This window comes from Bos javanicus, chromosome 15 (assembly GCF_032452875.1).
Source record: "Bos javanicus breed banteng chromosome 15, ARS-OSU_banteng_1.0, whole genome shotgun sequence".
Classification (NCBI taxonomy): domain Eukaryota; kingdom Metazoa; phylum Chordata; class Mammalia; order Artiodactyla; family Bovidae; genus Bos; species Bos javanicus.
In genome coordinates this window covers 42,754,030-42,769,414 of record NC_083882.1, presented here as the reverse complement: position 1 = coordinate 42,769,414, position 15,385 = coordinate 42,754,030, and the positions used below count along the sequence as shown (strand labels likewise).

Sequence of the window (15,385 nt, the reverse complement as noted above, 5' to 3'; positions counted from 1 at the left end):
TATATAGAGTACATCATGCAAAAAGCCAGGCGTGATGACTCACAAGCTGGAATCAAAATTGCCAGGAGAAATATCAACAATTTCAGATATGCAGAGGATACCACCCTAATGGCAGAAAGCAAAGAGGAACTAAAGAGCATATTGATGAGGCTGAAAGAGAAGAGTGAAAAAGCTGGCTTAAAACTCAACATTCAAAAACTAAGATCATGGCATCCGGTCCCATCACTTCATGGCAACTAGATGGGGAAAAGTAGAAACAGTGGCAGATTTTATTTGCTTGGGCTCCAGAATCACTGCAGATGGTGACTCCAGCCATGAAATTAAAATACGCCTGCTCCTTGGATGAAAAGCTATGACAAGCTAGACAGCATATTAAAAAGCAAAGACATCACTTTGCTAACAATAGTCTGAGAGTCAAGGGCAAGATTTTTCCAGTAGTCACGTATAGATGTGAAAGTTGTACCATAAAGAAGGATAAACAAAGAACTGATGCTTTTCAATTATGGTTCTGGAGAAGACTCTTGAGAGTTCCTTGGACAGCAAGGAGATCAAACCAGTCAATCCTAAAGGAAATCAACTCTGAATATTCATTGGAAGGACTGATGCTGAAGCTCCAATAATTTGGAGTCCAATACTTTGGCCACCTGATGCGAAGAGCTGACTGACTGATAAAGACCCTGATGCTGGGAAAGATTGAGGGTAGGAGGAGAAGGGGGTGACAGAAGATGAGATGGTTGGATGGCCATCACCGACTCAATGGACATGAGTCTGAGCAAACTCTGGGAGATACTGAAGGACAGGAAAGCCTGGCATGCTACAGTCCATGGGGTTGCAAATAGCTGGACATGGCTTAGTGATTGAACAACAAAAATCTTTGAACATGTTTAGTGTGGTTTTACTCACAACTGCCAAAATTTTCCTTCATTTGCTTAACAGATAAATAAAACTCTGATTAGCCATAAAATGGAGTAGTGCTCAACAATAAAAGGGACTGATTCATGCAGTGACAGGAATGAGTGTGAAATGCCTTATGCAAAGAGAAACCAAACTCAAAAATCTACATAATGATACTATGAAAAAGGCAAAAACTAACTACAAAGACAGAAAACAGATCAGCTGTCAAGAGTCTGAAGTGAGAGAAGGATGTGACTGTATCGGAGTAGTAACAAAATCTGGGGGAAGATAGAAATGTTCGATGCCCTTAGTGTTGTGGTGATTGCATAACTAGATTCATTTGTCACAATCTACTTAATTGTACATTAAAAATGGTAAATTTTACTATAGGTAAATTATATCATAGTAGATCTGACTTAAAAATGAACAAACAAATAGGATGGAAGAAGGAATTTGATTTTTATGCTTTGGGTTGAGGGCCTCATTTTATCATAACAATCTAAGTGTTTATGTTTTAACTTTGATGATTGCAATATTTTACTTCTTTCCTATAAAAACAACAATAAGAAATCCCTTTATTCACAGTTGCCAAAGAGTACAAATATCATCAGTTTAGATCAAATGTGCCTAGTAGTAAAATTAACTTTCTGCAGAAATGTAAAGGAAACAGACCTAATCGATTTAGAATGGCTATTCCTGCATTTGGGCTTTCTTTTCTCATTAGAATTTTCAAACCTATCTGTTTCAATGCTGGGCAATGAAATACCTATTAAACACAAATAGAAATCTCATATTATAAGAAAGTCCAAGTCCTCTCATTTTTCCTTTAATTTTTAAGAAAACAGACAAATGACACAATCTAGCAAATGATTATGTACTACCACAGGTGCAAAACAAATAGAAAAACTGCACTGTGTAAAACAGCAAAACACATGTCCAAATGATTGCTTGATGCCTCGGAATGGATGCTGATAAAGTGCTTGTTCTGGATTATTTTAATACTCTCATTTTGCATTCAGCTAGTTGATTATTATAAATGTATACTAAGACTCATAGAGAAAGAGCAGTGCAGGAGTTAAATATGCTGTCATCAAAGATGACAAATATGCAGACATCAAAGATTCTGAAAACCAAAATAGGCAGTCACAGTATCATCAACTGGGCATGGAAAGAAAAACTCTACCAATATATGGCCAATGAAAATGTTCATGGTATAACTTTGCCAACACTTACACATTTGTCTCTAATGGATTTATTTGTTTTCCTTCTTCATTCCACCTCCCCTTTCCCCTCCCAAACTCACCAGAAACTTTTATTTAAGAAGCTCCAGAAAGTTAAAAGAGCAGCTACACCCAGCAATTCATCCTTCTCACATCTACTCACATTCCTGCTCTCTGAATAGCACAATAAAGGAGTGGTGATAAGAAAGTGAACAATTAAGGTTCGTATCTGAGGTACTTCAAAGGGAAGTAAAACAGAGAGGCTAGATACACATACCAGACTTCAGTGCAATCAAGTATTTACAAACAACGGAGTGGAATAACCAGGTTTCAATTCTAACCCAATACTAAGGAAACAGTCAAATTATATGGTTGGCTTTTGCTTACCAAAAGGGAATTTTAGAAGTGTGATGATTAAAAAAAAAAATGACTAGTTAAAAATAGAACCATCTGGATTATTTTCCTTGCATTGAGACCATCCTTCCTCCCTCCCCTCAGCTTCCTGTACAACCCAAGAAAGTAACTTTAGCATCCTGACTGCTTTTTAACTTTAAGTATTTATTTTAGGAATGTTAGGACCATCAAGAACTTTAGAATCACAGAACTAAAAGGAATCTCATAAAGTCTGCTGACAGTCCACTGGGATATTCTCAAATACTCATTCATCATATACGTGTATCCTCTTCTCAAGGATATTAGTGGAATCTTGTACCTAGAAAATGCCTGGAACTAGTACGTGCCTAATATACATACTGAATGAGTAGATTTGATTAAATTAAATGGAACAGAATTAGACTGTGGAGGGGGAAAAGCTCAATAAGTTCTCAAGAAATGAGAGAACATCTGAAGAGCGATATCCATATCTTACCTAATAATACAATCCCTCATGATGATCGCCTTACTAGTGTCCGATAAGATGCAAGCTGTTTGTGTTTTACATCCACTCTCAAGAATGTGTAATTGCTAGATACTTATTTCACTTCAGTTTTCAGTTTTGTGTTGGTTTAGTTTAAGTTGGACTTCCCTGGTGGCTCAGACGGTAAAGCATCTGTCTACAATGTGAGAGATCTGGGTTCGATCCCTGGGTTGGGAAGATTCCCTGGAGAAGGAAGTGGTAACCCACTCCAGTACTCTTGCCTTGAAAATCCCATGGATGGAGGAACTTGGTGCAGGCTACTATCCATGGGGTTGCAAAGAGTCGGGCACGACTGAGCGACTTCACTTTCACTTTAGTGTAATTAGGTATCATTAAGTTATAGATTAAATTTACATTATCATTATATATTTAAGTGACTTTGTTTTTGCATTATAATGGCTTGGCACATGCCCTTGCATACAACGCATACTCAGTCCTGTGATAGAGACAAACCTGTGTCGGAACAGAGCTCTGGTCACTTACTGGCTATAGAATTTTGCAGTTCTGGAATAATCTTGTAAAAACTTAAGAAATAAACATTCAGTTATTAAAGAGATCAGTCCCAGAGTCTCAAACATTGTTTCCCATTTAATGTTTTGCTATTCTCTGAAATCCATAAATAAATCACTCCTAGTGAGCAAAGAAAAAAACTTTCTATCTTCAATTTCCTAACATAACGACATCTGCCCTATCTATCTCAAAGGGCTATTTACAAGACGAAATGAGAAAATACATTAAAGGGCTTTATAAAGAAAAAAGTATACAGTCAACCATTGGAAGTACCACTACTTGTCCAACTGGAGATGAGTCAGCCTAGTGGGAGTGAAAGAACATAGTCTTAGGTATTGTAGAGATGAAAATTCCTGAATTTAAAAAATCTGGATTCAATCACTTAATAACCATTTAATAACCACAGGATCATGAATCAATTATTCCCAGTAAAATGGGGATAATGACACCTATCTTACATTGTAAAGATTAGAGATAATGTATGTAAAGTGCTTAATCCCATGCCTGGCACGTTGTGCTAAACACTCAGTATTTATTCTTATTACAATAGGTCAACAGAATTTTCTCACATGAGCACCCTACACATTAGTTCTATACAGTCACCATAAATGGTAAAGCCAAGCACAGAACACAAGTTTGCCTTCTGATAGAACTCTTTTTTAAGTTTTAGCATATTGAACAAGAAACATATTGGACACAATTTTATCATATTGGACACAATTATAAATGTGAAATTTAGGATATCAGTCCAAGGGATAAGTTTTAAAATAACTTCAGAAATAAAATTTATAAATAATTGAATAATCATGAAACAGAGAAACACAGTTTAGTATCCTGCTTTTATCCAACTGGTTCTTAGATTTCGAAAGGATGTTACAACCCACTGATTAATGACCCAACATCCAAAAAGACCCACCTATTCAAATATGAAGTTAATTAAGCAATACCACACGCTAGTAAAGTAATGCTTAAAATTCTCCAAGCCAGGCTTCAGCAGTATGTGAACTGTGAACTTTCAGATGTTCAAACTGGTTTTAGAAAAGGCAGAGGAACCAGAGATCAAATCGTCAACATCCACTGGATCATCGAAAAAGTAAGAGAGTTCCAGAAAAACATCTATTTCTGCTTTATTGACTATGCCAAAGCCTTTGACTGTGTGGATCACAATAAACTGTGGAAAATTCTGAAAGAGATGGGACTACCACACTACCTGACCTGCTTCTTGAGAAACCTATATGCAGGTCAGGAAACAACAGTTAGAACTGGACATGGAACAGACTGGTTCCAAATAGGAAAAGGAATACATCAAGGCTGTATACTGTCACCCTGCTTATTTAACTTATATGCAGAGTACATCATAAGAAACGCTGGGCTGGAAGAAGCACAAGCTGGAATCAAGATTGCCGGGAGAAATATCAATAACCTCAGATATGCAGAGAACTAAAGAGCCTCTTGATGAAAGTGAAAGAGGAGAGTGAAAAGGCTGGCTTAAAGCTCAACATTCAGAAAACTAAGATCATGGCATCCGGTCCCATCACTGGCAAACAGATGGGGAAACAGTGGAAACAGTGGCTAACTTTATTTTTCTGGGCTCCAAAATCACTGCAGATGGTGGTTGCAGCCAGGAAATTAAAAGATGCTTACTCCTTGGAAGGAAAGTTATGACCAACCTAGAAAGCATATTAAAAAGCAGAGACATTACTTTGCTAAAAAAGGGCCATCTAGTCAAGGTTATGGTTTTTCCAGAGGTCACGTATGGAAGTGAGAGTTGGACTATAAAGAAATCTGAGTGCTAAAGAATTGATGCTTTGGAACTGTGGTGCTGGAGAAGACTCTTGAGAGTCCCTTGGACTGCAAAGGAGATTCAACCAGTCCATCCTAAAGGAGATGAGTCCTGGGTGTTCATTGGAAGGACTGATGTTGAAGCTGGAACTCCAGTACTTTGGTCACCTGATGCGAAGAGCTGACTCACTTGAAAAGACCCTGATGCTGGGAAAGATTGAGGGCAGGAGGAGAAGGGGACAACAGAGGATGAGATGGTTGGATAGCATCACCGACTCAACGGACATGGGTTTGGATGGACTCTGGGAGTTGGTGATGGACAGGGAGGCCTGGCGTGCTGCAGTTCATGGGGTCACAAAGAGTCGGACATGACTGAGCGACTGAACTGAACTGAAGCAATATTAGGATACTGATCCCAAATCCTTCTTAACTATATTTTCTTTAAGATACATCTCCCCTCAACTTTACACTGGAAGACAATACTTCTCATTTATTTTCCTTTTTTTAGTAAAAAGATTCAACCCTGAAAATCTTCGCATGCAGGAGAAATAAGCCAGTATCCACATTAGCCAGTATCCACTTTTCTGTGTGCATCTTCTCTTCTCTCCTGGTATCCAAATACAGACTTGAACACATTCCAGTCTTTAACTTACTGCGTTTCTTTATCAGGGAATACTTTCACCCTTGAGTTTGTATGGAACCTGACAGTTTTCTTTCTTTAAGCTTTTCATTCCTGTATATTCAAAGCAATGCACCTCGAAGTTTTTCACAATACAGTGGACAGTCACTGTACCAAGCTAAAGCAGAATACATCGGTCAAATCTGTCCCAGGTAGTTGTGGTCTCCATGAGTCTAATTGTTACATCTCAAAAATATTCAATATGCTCTTAAGAAGACAGAGATCCAAATGAAAATCACAATGAAGGCAAATGATAAACTGGAAAACTGGGACTAATATGTTTTCATAATGTATCAATTGACAGGAAAATCACTTTGAAAAATGAGGTCTATTTTGATGCACAGTACCAACTTTAATATTTTGGAACTCATAGTCTCAAGGGTTTTAAATCAGATCAAAAAAGATCATCACTAGGAATATGAAGCTTTTGAATTTTTCAAAGAAAATACTTTATTAATACTTTTAAAATTAATGACTATCTACATAAATATACTTACGTACATTTTTAAATAGTTGCTCAGCAAGTTCTCTGACATGCTTTATCATCTTCATTGGGTTATTTTCTTCAACTTTAATTCGCTCTACTTCAAAAGCTACCACCTTGGAAAAAGAATCAAATGATAAAGTATCAACTGTAAAATATGCTGAATTAGCAAACCATGTGATAATTTCACACAATTTGCAAACTAAAAAGCATACAATATGTATATTATTATTAAAACAAAGTATTTTATATTTTTACTGGGTTTCACTTCTATTCTAGAGTTAATCAAGTCCTTGAATGTTCTGGTGGTCTCTCTCTCTGATGATTCAGGTCCTGTTTTTTCTTGGGAAAGTCATTATTTTTGGAACTCAATGAGATTCTCTCATTCTGCAGGCCTCGCTCAAAGAATTCTCTCACTCAGAGAATTTCAGACAGTCAGAAAGTCTCCAAACATTTCCCTAACTCACAAAATATGAAGTAAATGTTCAAGTTGGGTCACTCTAGTCCTAGTTCTGCTAACAGCGTGATTTGAAACAAGTCACTAAGACTCCTGAAATGCAGTTTTTTCATCTCTAAAATAAGATTAAGAACAAGATGACCTTAAGGCTCCTTCTAGTTCTCAAATTATAGAACATCTGATCCATTTCCTTACCAACTGATTTACTGGAAGAACCATGTTAGTGTGTACACTTGGAGTGGAGCAAAGAGTATTGACAGGAAAAAATGAGGTAGGAGGAAGAAGTAAATAGATGGATTTTTTTAAAGGGTATAATATAGGGATTTTCATTCTAGCAACTAATAGATTCACGGGAGCAGACAGACATATAAAACTATGACTCCAGCTATTGTAGGCCAGCATTCAGAAGGATATCCAAAGAAAGTCAAATGCTTCTTTCCTTCTAACAGGTCTATTTGATGGCTGTCTGTGGATAAGACAACAGACAGTGCTCAAAACTGCTCAAAGCTCCATAAGCCTTGTGTGTGGCAGGCTGCCCTCAGCCAAATGAAAACAAGGCAAGAGCAAATGCAATTTTCCTAAAAGCACATTCCCCTGCAAGCCAATTAAGTGGCCGAAGAGAATAGAAGAAGAAATTACTTACGTCTGAGGTCTCATTTCTTTTAGGCCCTTGACAGAAGTATATACAGGAGTAACTGGCTTTCAAGTAATAACATTAATAAGACATTAAAAATCATCACTGTAGACTGAACAAAGAAGTAGATGAACACTAAGGGGAGACTAACAGGAATTAGTCTACTAGGAATCTTGGACAGGTCCTTGCAGTATTATTGTTTTCAATGTGAAGAATATATATATACGTATCTGTTGTGTATATGGACTTCCCTGGTAGCTCAGACGGTAAAGCGTCTGCCTGCAATGCGGGAGACCTGGGTTCGATCCCTGGGTCAGGAAGATCCCCTGGAGAAGGAAACGGCAACCCACTCCAGTATTCATGCCTGGAAAATCCCATGGACCGAGGAGCCTGGTGGGCTACAATCCATGGGTCGCAAAGAGTCAGACATGACTGAGCGACTTCTGTGTGTGTGTTGTGTATATAAATGTACATAATAAAAGATAAGTTGTCATATAAAGTTAGAGACATAAAATACAGCTTAATGCTGACTGGTGGCTTTCAGAGTCATCTACTTGGGGCAAGTCTGTAGGAGGTGGTGAGATATGAGCAGAGTATGAAAAATGGACAGAAAAGGAGAAAGAGAGCACTTTCTCTCTTTATAAGGGCAAGGGAAGCACTTATAAAAATAGAGTCTGTGGCAAGCTGGCAAGCAAGTTTTCTGGAAGTAATCGATCTGACTTATTAGTTGTAATGAAGCTGAGAGAAAGTATCACTAAAAGAATTTGTATAGAAAGAAAAAGGGTACATAAACCCAAGTTACTATTTCAAATGCTTGAGACTAATAAAATGTAGGTGCTAGAAAGGACCTTGGGGAGCACCTAATTCATCCACATAAATCATTATATATCAGTTACTTAGTTCAAGATCTAAAGGGTGATATATGTTAGTATTAGGTAATCAATGATCAATCATATTAGAGAATCAGAGATCAATAAGTGATCAGAAAAAACTGTCCACCTCAGGGCACTCTCTCCGAGATCTTCACATGTTTTGTATTATTATTAAGTAAAGCATTTGGTATAGATCTCCATACTCAGAACTAAAACATGTACCTTTTCTTTTATTCTGACTTTACTTAACTATCTTTACAGAGAATAAAAGACCCTTCTCTAAACAAAGGTTATGAAATAAAACCTGTATGAAATAAAACCACCAGTAGCAACAAAAGTCCATATAGTCAAAGCTACGGTTTTTCCAGAAGTCACATATAGATGCGAGAGTTGGAACATAGAGAAGGCTAAAGTGAAAGTGAAGTCACTCAGTCGTGTCCGACTCTTTGAGACCCCGACTATAGCCTACCAGGCTCCTTAGTCCGTGGAATTTTCCAGGCAAGAATACTGGAGTGGGCTGTCATTTCCTTCTCCAGAGGATCTTCCCAACCCAGGGATTGAACCCAGGTCTCCCGCATTGCAGGCAGACGCTTTACCGTCTGAGTAAAGAAGGCTAAGCACCGGAGAACCGATGCTTTTTAACTATGGTGTTGGAGAACTTGTGAGAGTTCCTTGGACTGCAAGGAGATCAAACCAGTCAATTCCAAATGAAATCAACCCTGAATATGCATTGGAAGGACTGTTGCTGAGGCTGAAGCTCCAATACTTTGGCCACATCACTTGAAGAGCCAACTCACTGGAAAAGACCCTGATGCTGGGAAAGATTGAAGGCAAAAGAAGAACGGGGCAGCAGAGGATGAGATGGTTAGATAGCATCACCAACTCAATGGGTATGAACTTGAGCAAACTCTGGGAGATAGTGGAGGAAAAAGGTGCCTGGTGTGCTGTAGTCCATGGGGTTTCAAAGAGTCGGACACAGTGACTGAACGACAACAACAACCAGCAGCGTAATAGGGTCACTGTTACTATTCTCCATTACTCTAGGTACTAGGAGTGGTCTTCTTTTACAGACTTCTGAGAACTTCTACATTTCTTGGTTCTAACATAATGCTCTTCCAGAAGTTTAAATGGGAGTAAGAGTCATTGTTCTATCTATCAGAATGGGCTTCTATGAACATAGTTAATGATAAATGGAAAGATGCATCACAATAAGAAAAATCAAAAGTAACACAAAATAGCATCCTTATTTTGAGTTGCATCTGCTCAAACTTTTCCTTTATATGGCCAATTCCTGGAACAAAAGACTAATTCCTTGAACATAGAGACTAAATCTGCCTTTCATATATTTATTATCTCCTAAAGGAAATACGAGCTCTGGGTTGGGAAGATCCCTTGGAGAAGGGAAAGTGAAAGTGAAGTCGCTCAGGACTCTTTGCGACCCTGTGGACTGTAGCCCACCGGGCTCCTCAGTCCATGGGATTCTCCAGGCAAGAATACTGGAGTGGGTTGCCATTTCCTTCTCCAGGGGATCTTCCCAACCCAGGGACTGAACCTAGGTCTCCCGCATTGCAGGCAGATGCTTTAACCTCTGAGCCACCAGGGAAGCCCAAGTGAATGTGAAGTCGCTCAATCATGTCCGACTCCTTGCGACCCCATGGACTATAGCCTACCAGGCTCCTCCCTCCATGGGATTCTTGAAGGGAAGGGCTCCAGTATTCTGGTCTGGAGAATTCCATGGACTGTATAATTGATGGGGTCACAAAGAGTTGGACACCACTTAGCGACTTTCACTTTCAAAGAAGCTACACAAATGCCAGAAAAAAATCAGCATTAGTTAAGAATGGCTTAGCTAAATGCAAAGAAGGTGCTAATTCTTACTTGAAATTTGCTATATTTTCCAAGGATTAGTACTTAAGAAAACACCCTGATTTGTGGTTCTTTTATGGAGAAACTGAAATTGTGGCCTCCTTACTTTATTTTCCAAGCTTTGATTAAAATAAAGATAACCAAAAAATAAATAAATAAATAAAAAAGAATGGCTTAGTTAAACTATGGCTCTAGGACACAGATTTAATGTAATAACAGTTTGAAATAACATATTTATACATTAAACTTAGACCTTTCTCTCTATAAAACTAGTAAGTTCTACTTATACAATCACTGTCAATTTTTCAAAAAGATTTTAATCAACCATTTAAAATTCAATTATTCAAGGAAATTTCCTGGTGGTCCAATAGTTAGGCCTCTGAGCTTCCAACACAGGTTTGATCCCTGGTTGGGGAACTAAGATCCCACAAGCCAAAAAAGTATTCAGTTGTTCAAAATTTCTATGTATTTTACTTCTGAGACATCCTATAATTATATTTTTTCTAATCCACATTATAAACACCAAGATCTGATACATACAATAGATATTTTTTTATCTTAATTAAATGTTTAAAACACTGCTTCTCTACTTTTAGCTACTAATTTTGTCTGTAAATAATGAATTCATTTGATAATAAGTATACCTCATCAAAGAGATCACAGGATCTATAGGGAGGACCTCTTTCTGAAACAAAACCTGCAAATGCCATTCCATTGAGAACTTTAGTGAGGAAATCATTCTCAACTAGACCACGCTGTCCCAAGAAAGCTGTCTGTAAAGAAAAACAATGTGAAATGAATAACTTATCACTTAGCAATGGATGAATGAATGGTCAAAACAGAAACATACTAGAAAGATCAAAGCCTGAATAAACGTCTTCATACATAAGTATGTTGTCATAAAATACATTTCTCTCTAGAAGGGCTTTGATACCTGAAATACTACATGTATTGAATAAAAATGAACCTGTCTGTAAAGCAGGAGTGGAAATCAGAAATAACCTCAATTTAAAAAAAAATCAATTTAAAGTTAACATATTCTAAAGGAAAATATATCAGTTCCACAGTATTATTAAAAATTATCAGACACCTGACACCAACACAACACTGTAAATCAACTACATTCCAAGAAAAATAATTAAAAAAGAAAAAAATTATCAACTAGCCACACAAAGCAGAGATATTAAATAAACAAATGTGATAGATTAAACTCAAAATACATGGCTAGAAAAAGACTGCCAAGTTCTTTTAATTAAATTAGAGTTTACATTTTGGACAGATACAGTATGGTATTAGATCTTACCTTGTGAAAATGTATTACTGGTTCTGCGTGAATTCTTATAAGCTGTAAGCATGATCTATATCCTTGGAAAAGTTGTGCAAATAATCTAAGAAAAACTGCACGCACTTCCTTATCCTGAAAATATAAGAAGAAACATGTTAGATAACTGAATTTCTTAAAAAAGAAAAGAAAAATCACAAATTAGACAGTTGTAAAGAACCTAAGAGATTATTTAATAAATCTGTGCTTCCTATGCAGAAGTCTCATTTGTAGCAGAACTAAGTAGTGGGCATCTAGTCTGTGCCACGGTTGGACAGTGTAGGCCGTTAAATAGTTCCTTTAAAAACTGAACCTAGTAAAACTTTCCTCTAGTACCTCCAATTTTCCTCTCAGAAAAAAACATAAATCAGAGAGGCTCTGCTTTCACCATGTTAGAGAAGGGCATATTTCCCAAGACATTTGATTTTTATCTCCATCAAAAGAATTACTGTTACAATACAAAAGAAAAAACTCAAGACTATTTTAAAAGCTTATGATATTATTCCAAAGTTTATACTAGTTCTACAAATCTATTCTTACATTAATATAAAATATAACTTAAAAGTCTGTTTTGATAATTCAGATTTTTAAAAAATCATAGTTTTAGAACTCTAAGGAAACTCTCAGATTTAGTCAATCCCTTATTTAATAGATGAAGAAATAGTTGAAAATGCTTCATAACTCATCAAAGGTATGCAGTTCTATAACTTTCCATACTGGCCGCAAAGTTCATCACTAAGAAATGCACTGATCAAAATAAAAAAGGGGTCTCTGCTGTATAGTCACTCTTTTATGACTTTCAATTGGAGCTACATTTATCCACTCACTCAAACTTGATTTTCTCCTGTGACCAACGACCTCTGTTTCCATTTTTTATAAGCTTCTCTTTTTTATCCTTGCCTGACCCTTTCGATTTGATGCTTGGCACAACTTTTCAGGCTCTAATCTAAGTTCTGATTTTTTTGTCCCATACTTAGTCATGCCTCCTCAGAGAAACAGTCTTAGCCTACTCCTCTCCCAATCAATGTACTGCCTGTGGCTTCCCCTTCAGGAGGTCACAAGGTCAATCAGTGGCAATTCTCCTAATTTCTAATTTGGCACACATTTACTAGGCTGTCCATCTAACTCTCACTATACTCAGCTTCTTTGAAAAACATACAAAAAAAAGAAACTCTTTTTAAAAACATCAATCTTAAATATTAAACTTCTTACCAGCATTTTTGAGTGGGATAAAGCTGTTCGTGGAGGGGGAAAAGCATGATCTGCTACTTCCAAATCTGGGTGTAGAATCTAAAGCAAAGAAGCTCTGTTATGTAAAATACCAATAAAACCTATTATTTGATCTACTGGTGGCATTAAGATGAAACAGTCTCAGTATGTGAATTACAATATATTCATTCCCTCCATGAAATACATTAGCTGAGGCAGCTCTGCATGTACTATGCGAAAAGATATTCAAGAAAAAAATATTCAATTAAAATACCCGTTACAGGGAAACACACATAGTTTGGTTTCATTTATTTGAATATAGCCGATCCCTTCTCCAGGGGATCTTCCCAACCCAGGGATTGAACCCAGGTCTCCCACATTGCAGGTGGATTCTTTACCAGCTGAGCCACCAAGGGAAGCCCAAGAATACTGGAGTGGGTAGCCTATCCCTCCTCCAGGGGATCTTCCTGACCTGAGAATCAAACTGGGGTCTCCTGCATTGCAGGCAGATTCTTCACCAGCTGAGCTGACAGGGAAGCTGAATACCGAGCTACCAGTATTACCAGCCAAATACCAAGCTACTACTATATATAGTAGTATATATCATATACATATATTTCATTTATATGATAAACATATAAATGAAAATGTAAAGTTCTGAAATACACACTAAAATATAAAATAGTAGTCACCTCTGAGAGAGAATGGTCTAGGGCAGAGCTATTTATCTATACAGTTGAAAATCTAAAGCATTTATTTTTATGTTTTTTAAATATAATTAAAAATTAATTAATTAAAATACTGAGAAGAAACAGAATAAGTTTGTGAACCTCCCAGTCCAGAGGGGTGACAGTATAACACAATGTGACAAGTATTACAAATACATAAAATAATAATATGTGAATATAAAGTATAATTAATTCAACCTAGAGAAAGTCAAAAAAAGAAGGCAACATTTGTGTTAGGCTTTAAAGGAAGGCAGGCTGAGGGGGCACGTGGGAAAGACATATCCATGCAGGGCTTACACAGGGAAAATAATTCTGCATCCGTAAGCAGCAAATTTTTGTCTTTGCAGAATCACTTTCAAATACTGAAGATTTGGTATTATAGACCAAAAAGCTCAAAACAATACTTATGAAAGACACCAAAATATCAATAATATTTATAATCTAGTCATCAAATCATTATCACAGTATAATAACATCTTCATGTCTATAAAAATGTCCCTGATTATTACACTGTGTAACCATCAGATTATAATTATTTACTGACCAAATGAAGCTGACATACTTGTATGTCAAATCTCCCACACAGTCCATCAAATATGATATCTTTTTAGTCTTATACACTTATGTACACTGTAGTATATGATCCAACAAAGTGTTTGAAAACTGCATAAATAGACATACTCAGTTCCACCAACTCTGAATTTTACTCATTGTCAAGTTTGGTGGCACAAGTGTTGAAGGTTAAGGTTTAACAGGGTGCAGCAAAACCTCTACCAAAAGCCACTGACAAGAACTAAAATCTTAACCTTTGTTAATTTTGGGACTTAATCCCTGAATAAGTAAAACTATCATTAAGTAAATGTACATTAATATTTTTAAACTTATTTAATATTTCTAGAAACATAAAACTTTTTCAGCCACTCAAATACTACGGTCTTAGCTTTTGCTATATCCATATACCGCCGGTGCAATTGTTTAGCTAATATTTTTCTTTGAAATGTCTTTAAATCAACTCATCTCTTTAAATCTAGTAAATTTTCTTAGATGATATCATCTGTGAAATCACAGGTTTTGTATGCTATTTTTAATAAAATAAACATTATAACAAATACATAATTATTAAAATTTAAAAGTTGCCACATACCACCCCAAATCATCTCCATTCTTCACTCTGGGAAAGAGGTATTTGTCATCCTTTGTATAAAACATTCATCCTACTAATAAAGACTAGGAAACAGAGGATGGAATGTGATTTGCTCAAAAATACCCAGTGGCAGGATGCTGACTGGAATTTAGGTCTCCTAAGTTCTAACCTAGTATGCTTTTTACTCTATCACACCTGGTATTCCAGATTACAAATTATAGTGGGAACAAGTCAGTCTTCTCTAAGAGTTCCCATCCCACATACCACTATAACAACACAAGGACCAACACAAATTGGGAAATTTCTGAAAATAAAACCCCTCTTGGTAATCCTAGACTTCTGAGTTCCTATCTAAGTTCCTATTTAAGGGGGAAAAAGATTTTAAACAGCTCAGACTGGAATACCATTCAAGAAGAATATGAAAGCCTTAATTTTAGTAATAGCTTGAAAGGGAATGAAGAATTTCTAAGTTTCAAATTTCTGATGATGGGTAAGTGGGCAACTAAAATGTTGGTAAAATACAATACTGTGCCTTGTGCTTTTAAAAATAAACAAAGGTTGACAAAAAATAAATTTGCTTCAATGAGAAACACTCAGATCACAAGATTTCTTACAGCTTCAATGCACAGAATACTAGACATTTATCAATAAATTACATCTTTTCGTAGT

General features: G+C 36.6%; 1 protein-coding gene across 2 annotated transcripts in view; it reads right to left on the bottom strand.

The window, feature by feature from the left end:
* The window catches only part of SBF2 (SET binding factor 2), a 499,008-nt gene that overhangs the window by 212,122 nt on the left and 271,501 nt on the right, over positions 1–15,385 (bottom strand). For both annotated transcript variants that reach the window (XM_061440817.1, XM_061440818.1), the window contains exons 10-13: positions 12,848–12,925; positions 11,618–11,731; positions 10,959–11,087; positions 6,503–6,601 (exon numbers count right to left, since the gene is read on the bottom strand). In XM_061440817.1, the coding sequence (XP_061296801.1) occupies positions 6,503–6,601; positions 10,959–11,087; positions 11,618–11,731; positions 12,848–12,925 (420 nt within the window). The remainder of the gene's footprint in view (positions 1–6,502; positions 6,602–10,958; positions 11,088–11,617; positions 11,732–12,847; positions 12,926–15,385) is intronic.